Source organism: Myotis lucifugus, unplaced genomic scaffold (assembly GCF_000147115.1).
Source record: "Myotis lucifugus unplaced genomic scaffold, Myoluc2.0 scaffold_10, whole genome shotgun sequence".
Taxonomy (NCBI): Eukaryota; Metazoa; Chordata; class Mammalia; order Chiroptera; family Vespertilionidae; genus Myotis; species Myotis lucifugus.
Genome location: NW_005871058.1, coordinates 7,657,455 through 7,677,610, shown reverse-complemented (window position 1 = coordinate 7,677,610; position 20,156 = coordinate 7,657,455). Strand labels below are relative to the sequence as shown.

At 48.7% G+C, this 20,156-nt stretch overlaps 1 protein-coding gene across 1 annotated transcript in view; it reads left to right on the top strand.

The window, feature by feature from the left end:
- The window catches only part of VWF (von Willebrand factor), a 117,642-nt gene that overhangs the window by 11,121 nt on the left and 86,365 nt on the right, over positions 1–20,156 (top strand). The window contains exons 5-9 of the mRNA XM_006084318.3: positions 85–293; positions 3,267–3,385; positions 15,921–16,137; positions 17,808–17,930; positions 18,808–18,919. Of these exons, the coding sequence (XP_006084380.1) occupies positions 85–293; positions 3,267–3,385; positions 15,921–16,137; positions 17,808–17,930; positions 18,808–18,919 (780 nt within the window). The remainder of the gene's footprint in view (positions 1–84; positions 294–3,266; positions 3,386–15,920; positions 16,138–17,807; positions 17,931–18,807; positions 18,920–20,156) is intronic.

The following is a 20,156-nucleotide window of genomic DNA, read 5'->3' as shown; positions in this document are numbered from 1 at the left end:
TCTGGGGTTGGGGTTGAAGGGCGGGAGGGACAGCCAGAAAATGTCTGAGAAGCCTACTTCCTGAGCTCATCCTTGTCCCTCCAGTGTCTCCATGCCCTATGCCTCCAAGGGGCTGTATCTAGAAACGGAGGCTGGGTACTACAAGCTGTCCAGTGAGGCCTATGGCTTTGCGGCCAGGATGGATGGCAGTGGCAGCATCCAAATCCTGCTGTCAGACAGATACTCCAACAAGACCTGTGGGCTGTGTGGCAACTTTAACATCTTTGCTGAAGATGACTTTAGGACTCAAGAAGGTAAGCTTTTCTGGGGTGCTATTTCCTGGAGGTGTGGTTATGCTCATAAACCTTCACTATGGCTCCTCCCCTGGCATGCCAGCCTCTCCAGGACCTCACCTCAATGTATGCCGCCAACCTTATCTCTCAGCATTCCATCTCACTGCCGAGACTTTCCGTCACACCAGATCTTGGAACTCCTCAAACCCGACTTGGTCCAAATTTGAATTCCCCATAGCAACTTACACATGGGAGATGGTTGGTAAATGCTGCATGGTTTGAACAACTCCCCCTGAACCACTATGAAAAAACTTCATGGGTGAAATCTATAAAGAAAGGGCTCAACACTGCCCCCAAAGGCCAGTTTATGTGTGTGCGCGCATGTGTGTATGTTCACAAGCAATGCAGGTAATGTGGAAATCACTACTAATTTTTGGTAATTTCAATTACATAAATATTTAATTAGTGATGCTCCCTTGCAAAAACTGAGCATTTGTATATGTTCTCCTTCTTCCTTATCACCTGACTACCCTTCTGATTAAGGGGTTAGTGTGTAAAGAAACAGTTGGCTATTTTTTTCATTGGACTGGAAAATAGTAAGATCAGTTGTTTTTGTCTTTTCCAGCACTGATTTCTCAAACTTTTAATTGTTCAATATGTACATGTAAGGCTATTAATTTTCCTTAAGTACTATGTTAGCTGCATCACACCAATTTTGATATGTAACATATTTTCATTTAGTTCTATGAGTTTTCCAATTCCCATTTTGAGTTCTTTCGTAACCTATAAAATGTTTTTAAAATTTCCAAACATTTAAAATTTTTTATTTCTCAATTAAATTAGAAATTTGGGTAGATTTGTTTGTGGCCTAGTACATAATCTTTTTTTGCAGTTGTTCTATGTATGTATTCTTTGATGTTGCAGGATTCTATATACACTCATTGAATTAAGTTTGTTAATTGTTTTAATCAAACCTGTGTCATTCTAGTAGACATCCTTATGCTTCATTTCGGATTGAGCTCCTAGAGTTTCACTTCATGGGAGGTCAAGAATGGGAGGATCTTGGAGGTCATCTAGTCTTACCGCTTATTTTACATATGAAAAATTGAGCTCAAAAGCATGGTGGAATCAACCCCAGATCACATAGGGTAATAGAACTAGAGCAGAAACTGGGCCCTAGGGGTCTCAATTCTCTCTAGGGCTTTCCCCATCCAACACAAAGCCACTTCTCTGCCTCTTTCTTCTTTCCTTTCCTTTCTTTTCTTTTTTTACAGAGAAGAAGGGAGAGGGATAGAGAGTTAGAAACATCGATGAGAGAGAAACATCGATCAGCTGCCTCCTGCACACCCCCTACTGGGGATGTGCCCGCAACTAAGGTACATGCCCTTGACCGGAATCGAACCTGGGACCTTTCAGTCCACAGGCCAACGCTCTATCCATAGAGCCAAACCGGTTACGGCTCTGCCTCTTTCTTAATATGGTATATTAGAAAGTGAGCTACTTTGTGTGGTATGGAATAACCAAGAACCCAGAGAGCAGCGCCTGTCATGATGCCCGGCACACATGAGAAACTCCACAAATTTAAGTTCCCTTCCCTTTGGCTTTTCCCATGTATTAGTTTCCTGTAGTTACTTTCTACCACAAACTTGATGGCTTAAAACATCAGAAATTTGTTCTTCCACAATTCTAGGAGGCCAGAAGTCCAAAATCAAGGTGTTGGCAGGACTGTACTCTCTCTGGAGGCCCTAAGGGAGAATCTATTCCTTGCCTCTTCTAACCACTATTGGCAATCTTTGACTCGTAGCTGTATCATTCCAATCTCTGCCTCTGTCCTCATATCACCTTCTCTATGTGTGTCTCTGTTCTCCCTCTGCCTCTCTTTCAAAGATATATGTGATTGCATTTAAGGCATACTCAGGTAATGCGAGATAAACTCTTTCTTTCAAGATCTTTAACTTAATCACATCTTTTGCCATATAAAGAAATATTCCAGGTTCAGGGAATGAGGAAGTAAATATACCTTTGGTGGGGCATTTTTTTCTGACATCACAGAAGCCAATTGACTACATTTCTAAGGTTCTGCTTTTCTTTTCTTTCCCCAGGGATAGTATGTCTCCTATTTCCCAGTTCATTATTTGATCTTGAAACATGCTTTACTCTTCTAGACCTGGCTGTACAAAAAGGCTGCTTGCCTCAATGCTCTTTGAAATGAAGATTCAGCAGTGTTATTGATGCTGCTGCTGGCTGCACCTACTGTGCACCATGCCATGTAGGCCCATGAGGTCCTCACAGCCGGTTGTGAGTAGCTGACAGTAACATGACGGTTATAAGCCCTAAGGCACAGATACTGGAGAGCACAGGGGTGCAGTGATTGGAGGGTATAGTTTCCATGTCACATCTTACCTTCATTCTGCAAAATATGTTGAGTATCCATAATATGCCAGATAAGAATTTAGAGATAAGGTACACAGCCTGTGCTCTGAATTAAGGAGCTCAGAGTTAAGTGGGGGTTGAATAGAAGCAAAACAGATGCCAACACAAAGGATGATGAGAATTTTGAGAGAGGGAGCACAGAGAAGGAGCCCACCCAACCCAGGCTAGGGGGGTGGACAGGGAGCAGAGTCTGTTCTGAAGGCCTTCCTGGAGGAAGTGGTTCAGGAGCTACATCTTGAAGAATGAGTTGAGATAGTCAAGGCAGTAAGGGGGCGGAAAACATTTCACACAGGGACAATGGCATGCAAAGCCATGGAGAAGCGGGAATGGGTGGGCACACTCCTTGTTTTTCATGCTGTCTTCCCCAAACACTGGCTGAGCTCTGGAGGTCCGTGCTCTGTCGTGTTATGTTGTGTGCTGCGCAAAAACTACTCCCACCCCAGATGCCGATGTACGAATCTAATGGGAGTTGGTTCAGGAGATGACAGACCTAGAGTTTTTACTCAGAAGTCCTGGATCGGTATAAATGTGGCTTAATTTTCCTGAAACTTTTCTCCACAGGGAGTCTGACCTCGGACCCCTACGACTTTGCCAACTCCTGGGCCATGAGCAGCGGAGAACAGCGGTGCAAACGGGCATCCCCTTCCAGTAGCTCTTGCAACGCCTCTGAGGAAATGAAGGTGGGTACAGCCCAGGCTGGACGTGGTCTGGATGGTGTAGGCCTTCTGGAGTTAAGAAGCAGAGGGACATCTGGCTTCAAATCCTCTACTTAGGGGAGCTGTGGGCCTACCTCTGTGGGTCCCTCTGGCTACTCAATGTAGGGTTCCCATGGGTCCCTTTCCTCCTGAAAACCAACGGTGGCTAGAGTCTGGTTAACTCCAATTCTAAAGCTATTCTGGGCCTGGAACTCTAAAAATGAATCTGGTCTAACGACTTGATATAGTGAGTGACTCTGTTTTTCTGCTTTATCCTCCAAGCTCTCTTGTCCCCAAATACTGGATCATCACCTGCCCCTGTCTGAAATTCTGCCACTAGAAAACAATTTCTTTTTTAAGTGCTCAGTAAGTGATTGTTTAAAGTACAAATAGGAGGGCCAGCACATCATTGGAAAGGGGGTTATGTGCAGTGGTGGAAACTGGGGAGCGAGGGGATGAAGTGGGCCTAAAGCGACCAGCTTGGGCATTGTTATAGTTTCCTGAGGCTGTAGTAAGTAGCAAATTATCTTGAACTTAGTGGCTTACAACAACAGAAATGCATTCTCGCAGAGTTTTGGAGGTCGGAAGACTGAATTTAGTTTCCCTGGCCAAGATCAAGGTGCCAGCAGGGCCTGACTCCCTCTGAGACGCTAGGTCAAGCATGTCAAACTCAAAGGCTAACAAAGGCCAAATAGACAAGGTTTAGGTGGGTTGCAAAAAACAAAAGCTGCAATTTTCATAGAAACGTAAGTTTATTTCGATAGAGACATGTTGAATACAAAGGCTGGAATAAATGAGTAATTGTTAACATAAAATAATAGAACATTTTAATAAAAATTAATATTTTTTAAACATTAACTTACCAGACACTGAATAACTGTACAGATTAATAAGTGTAACGCAAATAAACCTATTTTTCTTGTTCTCTGAAAGCGAAATATTTCCTGTTGTGCACACCAAACAAGTCAGTCCAAGACTAATGATGTGGCAATTGGCTGCTAAAATATTCGCTGCTAGTATTAGTGGAGACAAATGGTGCACCTGTGCGTAAGGGAAATGAAGAGAACACAATTATAGTAATCAGTCATTAGCAAACATTGTAATTAGTTATTAATAATTATGTGTAACAGGATATTGTAAAAATTAAGTTACAAAATTTTTATTAAAACATTTCTTACATACCGTTATATTGGCTGGGCTGCAAAAATATCCATTGTGGGCCACATGCGGCCCTCGCGCCACGAGTTTGACATGCTCGCTCTAGGGAGATCCCCCTCTTCAGCCCTGGTGGCTGCGGTATGCCTTGGCTTGTGGCCACATCACTGGTCTCCTCCTAATCAGATGGTGGCACCTCCCATCCTCCCCACAGCCTCATTTCTACCTGTATGGTAACTAGTTAGCAGCTCTTTTCCCTTTATGATCCCACGAACCCAAACCTTCCACTTGGAGAGAAGGGAATGGGAGTGGGAGGGTGTGGGCAACACCCTGCCCCCACCTTCTGCAGACAGAGATGGCCTTTGTGCATCCTGTGCAGGGTGCTGGGAGGTTGACACTTTAGGTGGGAAAGACCTCCCAGTGCCCTCCCTCTGCCTGTGTTCCCACTGGAGTGCTCCCATGGGGGTGGGGGTGGGGGGAGTGGGGGGGAGGGGATAAGCACACAGCACTTTCAGCATAAGCTCCCCAATCCATTCTTTTTCTCCTCCTTCCTCCCAATTATCACCCCATTCCTTTTGGGGAGCTGAGCACATCTTGAGTCTAGAAGGAGAACCAGGTTCCTGAACCATCCACACTGAGGGGTGGGGGAGTGACCCACTTCCTTCTAGAGCTGCTTGTTAAGCAGGTGAAGTTCAGTGAGGAGGGGGAAAGAGGGATTTTATCATTTTCTTCTTTTATTTCCAAGCTTACAGTTCTGTGGTTGGCTGATGGTTTGCCTCTCTTGCCCTTTAATGTTTTGAGGCAGGGGTGAGATCAAGGTTGGGGGTGCCTGAGCCAGTGAGGTGGGGTTGGAGCCACGCATGTACCTTACACAAAATCAACTCTTGAGGACATATGAGCTTTGTCACATTTTATTTTGCAAACACAGGCCAGCTTGGTGCTGAGCAAATGCTCCCCCACCCTCAGAATATAAAGGAATAGTCTCATTTACCCATAGAAGTGGGAGGTGAAGACAGGATTTTCAAATGGAGAACCTGACACTGAGGCCCAGTTGAGGAGGGAGACCGAACACTTGGTCTCCCAGAGACAAAGGGGAGGGAGGGAGAATCGACCAGAAACCTTGTTTGTCTCCCTTTTGGGGGCTCCAGCTGCAAGTTTGCTACTCACTTTGTCTACTGGGTGCGTTCAAGTCCCTGCTAACCAGTGTCTTGGGAATAGCTTAAGAAACTAGTTACCAAGGTCTTAGTGCTGGGCGGAGGCCCCCAAACACGCCAGACCTCCCAAGGTACCAGCTCCTCTGAGCCAGGTTTCAGGTTGTTTACCTGAGAAGAGAGGCCTGGCTTTGCCTTAGCCAATCAGGCTGTGATGGTCTGTGACTGGGGCGCCCTCATTGGCTGGGAAATGCCATGACTTCTCTCCTGGGAGGTAATTAACATGATCTTTGGAAGTGTGCGCTGCTGGCTTGCTCCCACTGGGCCTCCGGCTCAGAAGTCAGTTCTGTAAATGGGATCATTTACACGTGTGTGCCAGTGTGGCTCCCAGTGGCAGAGTGCTGTGTGGGGCAGACTACACTTACCTAAGAACTTTCCTTGAGAGCCTGCAGAATCTCTCTCCCACTTCTCTGGTGCTTCCTTGTCTTCCCAGGATGGTAGCAAGGAGTCAACTCCTTCTGAGAGCCAGGTCATATTACTAATACCTCAGGGATGAATGTTCCCTTGTTATGCCAACAAAACCCAGAGCCTGTCTGCTGGGACTGATAATGGCTTGTTTGAGTGCATGCAAATTTGCAGCTTTCTCAGCTTTTCAAACACAGGGCAGGACTGCTGGAGTCGGAGCACAGGGCGCAGGCCTGGTAATAAAAAAACCCCAAGCTCTAAGTGCTCGTATAATTGATGTTGATTTGCAGGCAAATCTACTGCACAGTAAACATTTTAGAAAGATCCTTAGGTCGCCTTAAAAATTTTTTTAAAAAAAATCTTTGTCTGTCTGGAGAATGTCAGCAAGGGCTGAATGTTGTGAAGGGATCTTGTCTTTGTCTGGCAGATCCATCTGCAATGGGAAAACTATGGCTCCAGGAGGCTGGGCTAGTCCATACAGTGCTCTTGTTAACTAGAAAAAGGCAGCCCTTCCTCAAGACACTTTACCACCACCTGCTGGGAAGTTGCCATCATAAACATAACAGGACATAGAGTGTACATGCGCACATACAATGTCTGTGATGTGAATGGTGGCCTCTTGGGTGTGTTGCCACTGTGCACTGTATGGCCTGCAGACTATACTTGATGCCATGGCCTTGGCCTCACATCCATTGGGAGGCATAGTCCCTGCAACCATCCTCCTCCTCAGGGTCACCTCCCTAGTGTGGGAAGGCCATCTCCTGCTTTTGCTGCTGCCGACTGAATGTGAGGACACTTCATGCCTCTGGCCCTCACAGTCCTGTCCTTATATCTCCTCAGAGTTGGTCCTCAAGATGCCCAGTCTTTCTGGAGAAGACTGAGGGTACCAGTTATTACTCAACCCCAGTGGCAAATCATCTGTCAGGAGCATCAACCTCAGGCAGGAGTCTGGAGCAGAAGAAATTTCTTTTCATCAATGTTAGAAACAGACTCACAATAACACAGAATGGGATGAGATTCTAGATGCTACCGAGTCCAGCCCCTTGCCCACTGCATGCATGCTCCCCCAGCTCTATCCTGATAGACAGGTGATGCTCTAGCTTTGATTTGAGAGTCTAATCTTTGAGGCATCCTTGCTGAGATCTTTCCAGCTGTCTTGCAGAGCTCAGCCCTGTGCAACCCATCTTGGCTCCCTGATAAATCTCTCCTTTCTTTTTATCCTCACTTGAAGCTAAAGCCCTCCCCAAGTGACCTTGAATGCTGGGGGGAGCAAGATCCTTTCAGTCTAGTTTCTCCAGGTCTTATTCAGGAGTTCCCATCCAACGGTACTTCCATCAGTTGTGAATAGTCCCAGGTTGCCTGTTTTCCACCAGATCCGAAATTGGCCTTTATACAGTGAACACAACCCTTGTTCCTTTAGTCCTTTTGCTGTTCATGTCTTCACATTTTGTCCCCCTCTCCCTCCTCTGAAGCAGCACGCTGTGCACCTGTAATCCTCTTCTCCAGGAAGTCACCTGTCCGGCACAAGCCAACCTTTGTAAATACTCATGTATACTTTGAACCACCATAGCATGTCTCCTCAAGAGCACAAAGAGGCACACCAAATACCCACTTTGTTGAGGACAACATAATTCACTCCTCACATCCTCATGAAATATTGTCCTCATCTACTTACGTCCCTGCCCTGCATCTCAGCAGAGCACCCTTCCCCTTTAGAGAAAATTCACTCCTCTGAATGCAAAGCAGGAGCAGGGACAATGAGTCCATGGGCTTTATTTCATGAGGCAATATTTCATGGGGATGTGAGGAGTGAATTATGTTGTCCTCAACAAAGTGGGTATTTGGTGTGCCTCTTTGGGCTCTTGAGGAGACAAGCTATGGTGGTTCAAAGTAGGGACCCAGTTCTTTGTACTCTTTCTGCTCACAGCTGTGTTGGGAGGGAGCTCACTAAGCAGGGGAGAGGTAATTTAAGCTCTGGCTTGACTGAGGTGCTAAGTGCTCTGGCAGAGCTGTGGGGCTCAGGGGCCAGGCCTACTCCTGGCACCCTGCTTCTACTCCCTGACTCTTCCATTCACTAAATTGGGTGTTTGGCCTGGAGTGGATTTTCCTTGGAGATTGGGAAGACTGCTGTTCCATTCATTTGCTTGGTAGAATCGTTGTGATTCATAGAGAGACCGTGTTCAGAGAGTCTGGTCCAGGGAAAGCCAATAAATCTCAAGGGAAGACCCTTATGACCCAGGGCCTCCAGAGGAGTTAGTTGTCAGAGGACGGCACCGTGACCTGGCCTGGTTTTACACTCAGGGTGCCTACCCACTGTGTCCCACTGATGTTTAGTTCAGAGTTGGGCTTTGAACACAAGCCTCCCCTTTATCCCTACTGCTGAGTGAGAACTGCTCTCTCAGCCTCTCCAGTCACATTTAGGCTAAGGAGTGAGGATTTACTTTGTATGCTTTGCTGAGGTCCAAGGATCTAGGGTGCTGTGCTTGGTTCCACTTGATCCTCTGTGTCCTCATCTACTTACGTCCCTGCTCTGCATCTCAACCTTCTTCCCTTTGCAAGGTAAACAGCTCTACTCAACAGTGAGGAGCACACTTCCCCATTAGAGAAAATTTACTCCCCTGAATGCAAAGCAGGAGATGGGACAGTGAGCCCATGGGCTTGCAGTGGGGCAGGGGTGACCATGGTCACTGTGTCTTGAGGGGATTGGCCTTATAGTAGGGATCAGAGGCTGCCACAAGGTTTCAAAGGTTGCCCTCAAGTTAAGCAGTACTTGGCCTTTTAGGGTACATATTTGACAAACCATCGAGGAGGGACAGATAAGGTTCTCATATTCAAGCTTTTAGTTCAAATGCCTCCCTAATGCAACAATCTCAAAAACCTTTAACAGAATATTCCCCGAGTGGCTTTCTTTCCCTTCTCCTTCCCCATGGTGAGCATAAGAATGAGCAAGGATCCGATGGTGCCCACTAGTACGTATTTATTAAAACGTGTTGTGTGGTTTGGGTGATACTAAAACTGTGCAAGGTGGATTGGCAATCTTGCTCAAGGGGCAAGACACATAGGAGAAACTGAACAATCATGAAAGAGAACCACACACACGCTATCTTGGGTAGTAAATGATGAATTGTCAAAAGAATGGTAAGCGTAATGGCAGCTCAAGGGAATCAACTCTGTGATAAGAGCTGATCATCTTTTCTCCCTGTGAGCAGGATGGGTGGAGGGTTCCATCCCCAGAGCTCAGGCAGACCCCAGACTGGAACCCTGGGCTGGTACCTGGCCCTTGTCCTCCCAGCCAGCTGAGCCCTGTCTCGATCCCTGAGAATTGCTCAGAGGCCCCCCAGGAGACCAGGACAGAGGGTGAGGAGGGCCCTTTGGAGGGCTGGGGGCTTCTGGGACATATCCAGCTGCTCCTTCTCATGAGGGCTATACCCCAACTATCTCAGAGAGAGGAATGTCTGACTCTGCAAAAAACATCCATTTGGTGGAAATCTATCAACCAGTTTCATGGGGTCTTTGTGAGCCACATCTTGGAATGTGGGTGGGAATCCCAGGCCAGCCTTGAAGTTATAAATAGACTCAGGAACCCTTCCCCATCCATCCTTGCAGTCTGACCAATGAGAAACGATGCCCTGCCCCAGGGACAAATTCTTGAACCCACTACTTTGGACCAGTTCAGGCTCTAGGCGCCTCCACACCTCCTCCAGGGGCAGCCGCAGGGCACCCACACCAGGGCTGGAAAGATCAGGGCCTGGCTGAACAATCTTGCACTTTATATATTACCCTCTCCTTTCTTTGTTCACTTTGGTCCTAGGAATGCCCCCCTCCCTTCTCCTTTGTCAGCTCTTCGGGAACAAACACAATAGCTCAGCTTCAGATCTCTTGCTACTGTGTTTTCTCCTCACTCTCCCCCTCCCCCATCTGCCCCTGGGGAGATGCACTTCTTTTCTCTCCCTCTCCCTTGAACTGGCGTGGCATCTCCAGGGAAGAGGTCTGGCTTTCTTTAATGAACTGAAAATGTGATTAGATGGGCCACAAGTGGGTCTGCACACCCACCCAGGCAGGGTGAGGTCATGGATTGATGGAGCTGGGGCTGCAGCTCTCTTGCCAGCTTCTAGCACCACGGACAAGAGATGAAGGAAGACAGAGGAGCTGATGCCCGGCATTGGAGCCAGGGAGATGCTGGAAGTGTGCTAATTAGCTGACCATCCTTTTGTCTCCCTGCCAGGTTGGCTTAGCAGAGAGCTGAGGAGAGGCCATTTTCGAACCATTGGGCTGATGTTGACAGTGGGCCAATGATAATACTTATAAGCACTTGATTACCTTCCTGTGTGATCTTATTTCATTTTATTTTGTAGCAGCCATCTAAGGCAGGGATTGCTGTTTGTGTTAGGAGCAGGTTCCGCCGTGAGTGACAGGACACCCGAGGTAACTATGGTTTATGCATCACAGAGGTTTATTTCCCTCGCATTGTAAAGAAGCTTGGGGTGGGATGTTCAGGGCCAGTACAGGACCCCGTCCACGGTGCTGGGATCCAAGGTCCTTCTGTCTTATTTCTCCGTTGTCATCAGCATGAGGCTTCTATTTCATGGCCCTGATGGTGGCTCCAGCCTCAGGCCTCAGAGCCACGTTCTAACAGTAGGAAGAGAACGGATGGAGAAGGAAGCACCTCTCCTTTGAGGACACTTCCTGGAAGTTTCACAGGATCTTCTGCTTCTATTCTATTGGGAAAAGCTTACTCACATGGCTACTCTGGTTGCAAGGGAGTCTGGGAATGGAATCTTTATTCTGGTGCCTGTGTGTGCAGGGGAAAACTAGAAACCGAGGGTCCTGTGACTAAGAAAGAAGTAATAGTTCCTGGGCCACTTTCCACCTCCTCTACACTCTCCCTCTTTGAAAGTGAGGGAACCGAGGTGCAGCAAGGCAAGATGATTTTACTAGGCACACATTTTGGAAGTTGGAAGGGGCTCGGAACTCCAGTGCAACCAGGCTTCTAAATCTGTGCTACATCCACTGAACTGTCTTCTACTCTGACGGTTAGGAAATAAAGTGGGGTAGGTGCACCGAGGGTGTGGAAGACCATATGAACTGTGGTTTGGTGGCAGGTGACAGGCCTGTGGATGGAATGAAGGTCTGAGTCACCCCTTTGCTAGTTCAGCAGTTTGCAAATGGTTTAATCTCAAGACTCCTTTACACTCTTAAAAATGAATGAGGATGCCAAAGATTTTATTTATGTCGATTATATCTATTGACATTTACTGCATTAGATATTAGAACTGAGACATTTAAATCATATTAATTTATTTAAAAACAATAGACATAATATTTTACATGAATAACATCTTTTAATGAAAATAACTACACATTCCAAACAAAAACATGGTTGGGGAGAAGAATGGCATTGTTTCAGTTTTGCAAATCTCCTCACTCTCTGGCTTCTGAGAAATCAGCTGGATTCTCGGATCGGCTCCTGCACTTAGTCTGCTGTGATATCACACGTCGCGTAGCCTCGGAAAATTCCACTGCGCACTTGCGAAAGGATGAGAGCAAAAAGGGCAAATAACATCTTGATATTGTTATGAAAATGGTTTTGACCTCATCGACTCCTGAAAGGATCTTGGGAGTCCGCAGGGAGTCCCTGAACCACACTCTTCGAACCGCTGAGCTGTAAATGCTTCATCCTCTCCATGCCTCAGTTTCCAAATCTGAAAGGCTGTATTTATCTCACCTTTCTCTGAGGAGGTTGGGTTCTTCGAAGGTGTCTTCAGGCCTCTGAAGGGTCAGTTTGTGGGAGTGGGTGATGCGCTGGTCTCCGAAGCAACTTGATATGTTCAGGAAACCATTGGTAACCTAGGAGATGGGGAGTGGGGAGGGATGAATTAGAGAGGTAGGCCAGGGTCAGATCCTGGGAGGCCTGGCCTCGCTGCTTCCTGAGCAGCCAGAACTGGGCCCTCTAAGCTGGCCTGGGACACTGTCAGGTTTGCCCTTCATGCTGACCTGGACACACTGCTGGAGACCTCGAGGCCACACAGCCAATCTTGTGAGTGAAGGTTTGGCCACCTCCTACCTGCCGATGTCTCTGCCCTGGGTCAGAGAGGACAGGGTGTGGCTCAGACTCAGATTTATGTCTGTGGAGGCATCTTGTCTTAGGACCTGGCTGGGGCTGGCAGGGCTACCTGTGGTGGAACAGAGAAGCCTGGGGGGCAGGGCTAGCAGCCAGAGGGGGGCGGTGCTGCAGCTCTGGTGGCGGGCAGTCCTGCCCGGCCCTTAGACTGTGGTCACTCTAATAGGCCAAGTGCAGCCAGGGCTGAAGAGGAAAACCAGAGGGCGAGATGGGGGGAGGCAGGCAGAACCCTCCTTTTGTCTCTGCCAAGGAAGAAATCCTAGCCAGATTTCAGGTGTAAATGGTAGAGGCCAAAGGAATTATACTAAGAAGGGAGGTGGCTGTTTCTGTAGAAATCCACTCCCATCCTGCAGACAGCCAGAAAACACCCTTCTTCTAAGACTTTCTGTAAACCATTTAATATCTCAAGGGACCTCCCCAGAAATGTGCTGGTGTACTGTTCCCACTGTTCCTCTGAACAGGAAAAACCGGAATGGGGCCAGCTGGAGGTGGCTGTGCTGGACTCTGCCCACTGTCACTCTGATAGGGTACGGGACGCTGGACGCCTGGGTCTCTTCTCTCCTCTGGCTTTATTGTGTCCTGCTGGCGAGAACCCTAGGTGTCTGGTCCCCGCACCTGCAGGAAGTAGTCCTGTGGTGCAGGGATGGCTCTGAGTCACTGTCCTACAGAGCAGGCGACCTCAGCAAGCACTAGGAAAAACCCATGGAGTTGCTTTCTTCTTTTTTTTTTCTTTTCTGGTTTTAACTTGCGGGTGGGGAAAGAGGTAGGCAAGAGCTGAGCATCGGGCCCTCTCAGGGCGGCCTCGGCTGCTCTTTAAGAGTCCAGCAACCCCATGTTTTGAGTGTCATTGCTGATGGGGCAGAGGGTGTGGCTGAGGCCTCCTCCCCTGAGCCCCAGGAGATTCTCAGACCCGTCTATTACAACAGGGCGGCTCCTCCCTCATCCTTCCACTAGAAAGAAACCTACTTTGTTATTCTTTGATTCGGGAGAGATGTGACCCTCCCAAATCAAAGAATAACAAAAGCTGCTCCTCTGTTCCCTGGGGAACCCCCAAGATAGTAGTGAAGTGATAATGTTGCCACTGCAACCATTCATCCTTATACAGCCCAGAGAGATAGAGACAGAGCAAAAGGGCAAAGATGTCCTTCTGTCCTGCTGGGGATAAACCTAATGGCAGGAGGGGCAGTGGAAAGGGTCTCTCTGGTGGCCAAGATATTGGTGATGATGAAGATATGGGGTCACCCGTTATTAGTTTAAACCTTCACATACCTTATTCCATTCAACCTTCACCTCAGTCTCTTCAGGTAGGCTCTGTTGTTATCCTCATCCCCATCTTCCCGAAGAGATGGTTAAGGGAATAGCCCAAGGTCACGCCACTAGCATGAGAAGAGGTGGAACTTGGATCAGGGGATGTGAAGTCATAACAGGTCCAGGGCAGGACTCTTCCTGACAATGTCTTCAGAAACCTCCGCTTCCCCTGCGTGAACGTGTGCAGTGGCCAATGGGAGGATGCATGTATCATCCGAGCCCTTGGTGGTCATGGGGCCACCAGAGTAGTCCTCCTTTGTTGATAGCTTTGCTTGGTGCCAGGCCCTGTGTGTTCACATCACCCACAAGGCGGTCCTGTAATGTTCCCATTGTACTCAGGACACCCTTCTCTAATGAGGTGTCTCAGTCCCCACCAGTTAGTGGCAGAGCTGGGCTGAAGCCCATGCTTTTTCCCAGCCACACAGTGGGTGCCTGGGGTGGGGGTTGGGGGTGTGGGGAGTCCAAACCCAAGGGCATAAGTCAGAAGGGTGGGTCATGTTGGCCCCCAACATGCAGAGCTGCTAATGGTTCTGACCTACAAGTTCACAGCTGTAGCTTTCTAAGGTGCAGAGGGAACCAGCCGCGCCCAACTGCTTGGGCCATCTGGGCCCTGTGCCCCCTTTCTCCTTCTGGGCCGGCTGCAAGCAGGGTGCATCTGTGACATGCTGCCCTGCCTGCCTGGTTCTGGTGGCAGGCTCTGTGCAGCCTGGGTGGGAGGCAGGGCCCCGCTCAGTGGCACCCGGAGCAGGACACAGATTTCTCTAGGACCACAACATGTCCCTGGTGCTGCCAGGGTGGTTCTTGAGGATGCTGAGCAGCACTGGGTCAGATTTCCATTCCTCCGGGATCTTCATGGTGCCACAAAAGATGAAGCCTGGACCCTGGCTCTTGGCTTATGCAGGCTTGCTCTGGCTGCCCTTTGTACAGTGTGAGCAGACTGGATTTGCTCTGGTTTACCCTTCAGGACTCAGCCCTTCTGTTTAGATATGTTATACTTCTCTCTCTGTAGCTGAAGTCCTTTCACTAACTGCTGGCTTCCCTTTGGAAAGCATGTCTGTGCATGGAAGAAATGACACACCCATTTCTAGTGGCAATACTGTGTAACATCAAATCGAAGGCGCTGTTGATTCTAAGACACGGCATTATTTCGAGTATATCACTAAGAAAGAAAAAAACTGCCCGGCTGCTGTAGCTCAGTGGTTGAGCGTCAACCTCTGAACCAGGAGGTCAGGGTTCAATTCTCGGTCAGGGCACCTGCCTGGGTTGCAGGCTTGATCCCCAGTAGGGAGCATGCAGGAGGCAGCCGAGCAATGATTCTCTCTCATCATTGATGCAGGAGGCAGCCGAGCAATGATTCTCTCTCATCATTGATGTTTCTATATATATATATATATATATATATATATATATATATATATATATATATAACTGCCACTTCCAGTGTGACAGCAATTGTAAGCTGCACTCCAATTTCAGAGAGGTGAAACTGTGAAAAAGATGTTCATTTAGAATCATTAAAACACAGAGTGCAGAGATGTTTGCCAGTACAACACTTAGGAGTATTTGTTTATACTTGCATGTTACAGGAGTAATCTATGACAACACTTCTAAGACTGCCTCGTGTTATTGGGTTGAGGGTATCAGCAAAGGGCTAACACCCAAGAAGAGCCCTTGTCTGGTAGAGTGTCTCTGGGACAGTTCGTAGAACCTAGCATGTTTTTCATGATGGGAACTGGTCCCCTCTGGTCCCAGGAGTCTCCTGGGGAATGTTGGAAAAAGGTACTGCTGAGCTCCATCCCCCTCATACTGAAATTTTTAATCTCTGAGGGTAAGGCCCACAAATGTCTACTGTACACAACTTGTCCCACTTCTCATTTATAGTCAATGTCAGGGAGCAGAAGTGACCAGGTCAGTGCAAAACAAGCTGATCAGCACTCCTGGCTCCCAAGTCACATGTCCTCCGCAGAGTTCCACATGAATTCCAAGTTCAGCGTTCTTCCCATTGTTTTCTCCTTTTCTGCTCTTTCCCTTCAGGGGTCACTGACTGCCGCTGCAGTCCAAGGGCCTGGACTCTGCATTTCCAGGGTTTAAGGCAATCTCGGTCTCAGTACAGTTCACATAGCACAAGTCCAATAGCTTTCCTTTGATTGATGGACTGTTTAATTTGGTAACTGTTGATAAGCACCTACTAGGCGCAGGCACTGTTCCCTGTGTGGAGGATCCTTGGCAGGCTTTCCTTCAGGGGGACACAGAGTACATGCAGTGAAAGAGCTGGGGCCACATGCTGCTGCGCTCACCGAGGTGGCACTTGTTCCTGCAGGGCCTGTGGGAGCAGTGCCAGCTGCTGAAGAGGGACTCGGTGTTCACCCGCTGCCACCCCCTGGTGGACCCCGAGCCCTTCGTGGCCCTGTGTGAGAGGACTCTGTGCACCTGCACCCAGGGGCTGAGGTGCCCCTGTGCGGCCCTCCTGGAGTATGCCCGGGCCTGCGCCCACCAGGGGATGGTGCTGTACGGCTGGACCGAGCACAGCGAATGCCGTAAGTCACTGCCCACCCCCCAGGCTGGGGGGCGCTCAGGGTCTGGGGAAAATGGTGTCTGTCCTGGGGTGTCCCTCAGGAGTCTCTCGATGCCACAATCGTATGCCTTTACCACACCCCAGCCAGCCAGGGCCTATAGAGCCACCAGTTTTTGGATCCAATTTCTATACAGCCTCTTCCCTTTGTCACCTGGCCAGAGTGCTGGCTCACAGAGGGAGTCCCCTCCCTTAAAGTCTGTGATGAGGCTCAAAGGGCCTTCCCAAGGTCTCCAGGCCATTTCTCCTGCCTCTGTTCTTGTGCCATGCCTCATTTGGTTCCCCAGGACTCCCCCAGAAACTCCATCCCTTGGACACAAAAAAGTTCTCTGTCTGTGGCCAGATCTCAGCAGTGCGGCTGCTTCAGCTAATACCTGTGCTGACCGCCTGTCACAGAGCAGGGAGTTGGCTGAACTGTCCCAGCTGGGGCTGGTGATCCCGGCAGGCTTTCATTAAGTCCTTCCCTGTCATTAAATCAGCCTCTGTCCTGCAGGCCCAGCCTCACATTCCCCCCACCTCACCTCGTGGCGCCTGTGGTTTTGACCTTCTAATTTCGTCAGGTCCCTAGTCATTGACATTGTCACCATCCCCAAATTATCATGATTAAGTAGGAGCCTGTCGGTCACCTGGGGAGAAGCCTCATGTCTCCCCAGACACTCCGCTGACCAGAGCCGAGTGAGGGAACAGCCAGTCTGCCATAATTAGACAGGTCACTCCGGCCCATGGAGATGGGGGAGCCAGCCAACTACACCACACACACAGTCTTCAGGTTGTGTTTTCTCAGCTTATAAGTTAGAGCCTTTTGTGTTTGCTGGGGAATGTGAGGAAGGTGGCTGGTAGCCGCTGGGCTCTCCTCTGAAGGGGGGGGCTGTTCTTTTTAGGCCTTTGGAGTAGGATGGGGGCGATACCTGATGGATCTTGGAGGAGAAGGGTTTTTGGGGCAATTGTTTGATCTTGTGAAACCCAGAAAAGAGTTCCGGTCCTTCAGTTGGCCTGGGCCAGACAGCCATGGGATTAGAGAGAGAGGAGAGCCAGCCCATGCCCACGTGTGGCTGGGTCCAGCGGGGAGGGCGGATGCTTAGGTGACAGGCTCTGGAGGCAGCCCTGCAGCACAGTGGGAATAAACACAGGGAAGGTGGGTGTGACTGGCACAGGCCTTGTGCTGTGTGGGGCATTTGATTGGGGACAGTTTTAGGAGGAAGAGGGGCCCTCAGAGGAGGATGGTTGAGGAAATCATGTACTCCTAGCTTGGGCCCAGGAGGCCATTCATTTTCAGCCTAGAGGAGTGTGGTTTCACCCTGAGAGGGTTTAGCTGAAAGGGAGAGAGTATAAAGGTGAAAAAAAACAAAACACCAAAAACACACACCAAAAACCGAGTTGTTCATGGAGAACAGATGACCAAGAAGAAGGGGTCGTGGTCCCAGGTGACCCTGCTGGGTCTTAGCCAGGCTCTAAGATGTTCCTTCAGGGGAGGGGTGGTTGTATGGGACAATCTTGGAGTGTCACTGGGATGGAGGTGGCCCCTGAGGCCCTGGAGACAGGGGAGCAGACCAAGGGGGCCTAAGTGCAGTGTGGCCTGTGAGATGCTGCATCGGGGGAGCTGCCCTGGTGAGGCTCTTGAGCTTTCTGTTCCAGGACCGGCGTGCCCTGCTGGCATGGAGTACAAGGAGTGTGTGTCCCCTTGCACCAGGACCTGCCAGAGCCTGAAAATCAACGAAGTGTGTCAGGAGCAATGTGTGGACGGCTGCAGCTGCCCTGGTAATAACTTCCCACTTTATTTACAAACCCGAGGCCTTGCCAGGGCTCTTGGCCTGGGGAGGCCAGATGAAAGCCACTTGTGTGAGGTCTCCGTCGCCGAAATCAGAGGCCTTTTATTTATTTTTAAAAAGTCTTCATACTGAGTGGTCAGGATCGAGCTGGCATTTGTTTTTATGTTTTCCTGTTGTACTGTATTCATGAAAGCATGTGTGTCTAGGAAACAGAAGCATGGCCTGGGTGCCAACAGCGACTTTGTTTGGGGGGCACGTGGCCCAATCTGATGGCAGTTTTGTTTTCTCAGTTAAGTGTCAGGGAGCTGGTCTGGGAGAAAGATATTTTTTAAATATTTTCTGGGTTTGCCATGTGAGCTCAGCTGAAAAAGAGCTTCGCACTCGGAAGCCTTTCTCAGGAGAGCCTTCGTGAGCTTTGGTGAAAAACCCTGGTCAGTTCTTAAGAGTGAGTCCTGTGAGCTTTGACTCATGACTTTCCTACTGGAAGACCCTGAACAAAACTTTTGCTTTGATTTCATCTGTAAAATGAAGATGAATTAACTTCCCCTCCCTCCTTGCGTTAATGTGAAAGGTAAACGTCACACAAGTTCTTTGGGCTTCCTAGAAGAAGTGTTCAGCCTAGACTCATGACTTCCCTACTGAGGACCTTGGACAAAACTCTTTCCCTGTTTCTCCACCAGTAGAGTGAAGATTAACAATCCCCTCCCTCATATTGCCCTAATGTGAAAGATGAACATCACAGAACAATCCTTTGAGCTTCCTGGAAGAAGCCCTAAGCTGATGGTCACCCATGGGGATTCTATAGTTGTGAGACGAGTAATGATGATGACAAGGTTGAGACTGTGTCTTGATGTCTTTGAACCCAGAGGGACAGCTCCTTGATGAAGGCCGCTGTGTGGAAAGCACGGAGTGTTCCTGTGTGCATTCTGGGAAGCGGTACCCTCCAGGTGCCTCCCTCTCGAGAGACTGCAACACCTGGTAATGGGCTCAGCAGTGTGGTCTGGGAGAGTCGCCAGGGGCTGAGGGGGGAAGCTGGGGCAATGGGGCAGAGGCAGGTGGAATAGGACCTGGCCTGGGCTGAGGGAGAAGAGGTTGAGATTGGTGGGGGTGGGGAGGGGTGGGGAGGTGAGGTTGGGGGAAGGGCATGGAAGTCAGTGATCCAAAACAAGGATTATATTACAGATATGCCTAGAGGAGGCGAGGTCAGGGAAGGAAGTATTTTACATGCAAACCGCATCTGTAGCTTTCTCCCAAACTATGCTGTAATGAGACAGTTCTTCTCTCCTTGAGTTCATTTATCTACTAGGTGGAAGGCAACAGCAGTGCCCATGGAAACTCATGCAGGCCTGCTCTCCATGGTTCTCTGCAATAGGCCAGGCCCAGGCTGGGCTGTCCTCTCTGCTTAGCTCAAATCATTTCATCAAGAAGCTCCTCTGGCCCTGGCGGGGTGGCTCAGTTGGTTAGAGTGTAGTCCCAAAATGCCAAGGTTGCAGGTTTGATCCCAGGTCAGGGCACATACAAGAATTAACCAAGAAATGCATAAATAAGTGGAACAGTAAATCGATGTTTTTTTCCTCTCTTCCCCTTCCTCTTTCTCTAAAATCAATCAATAAAACACTATATATATATATATATATATATATATATATATATATATATATATATATGCAACTTCTCTGGATGTTTCCTCTGTTTAACTCCACCTGCCCCTGCACATGGGGAGAATAACTCCAGCTTTTGTCTCCAGGCCTCTTTTCTTTGCTGTCTTTCCCTGCTTGGCAGTCTCCCAGGAGTCTCAGAGGGCTGCCCAACATGATTTTGGTGTTACCCCTTTCAACAGCTCTCCCTTCCTCTCTTGTGTGTGTGTGTGTGCTTGTAAAGTTTGGGGGAGAAATTTAAAAAAATCCTCATCTGAGCTTATGTTTTTATTGATCTTAGAGAGAGGAAGGGAGAAAGAGAGAAACATCAATGTGAGAGAGAAACATTGATTGATTGCCTCCCATACATGCCCTGACCAGGGATTGAACCCGCAACCTAGGTATGGGCCCTGACTGGAAATCAAAACACAACCTTTTTGGTGTACAAGATGATGCTCCAACCAACTGTGCCACCAGGCCAGGGCAAAAGAAGGAATTTGATTGCTTAGTGTCTGGATAGGGACATTAAACCCCATAGCTTTTTTATTTTGTCTAATTCTCTGTCAAGGTTTATTCCC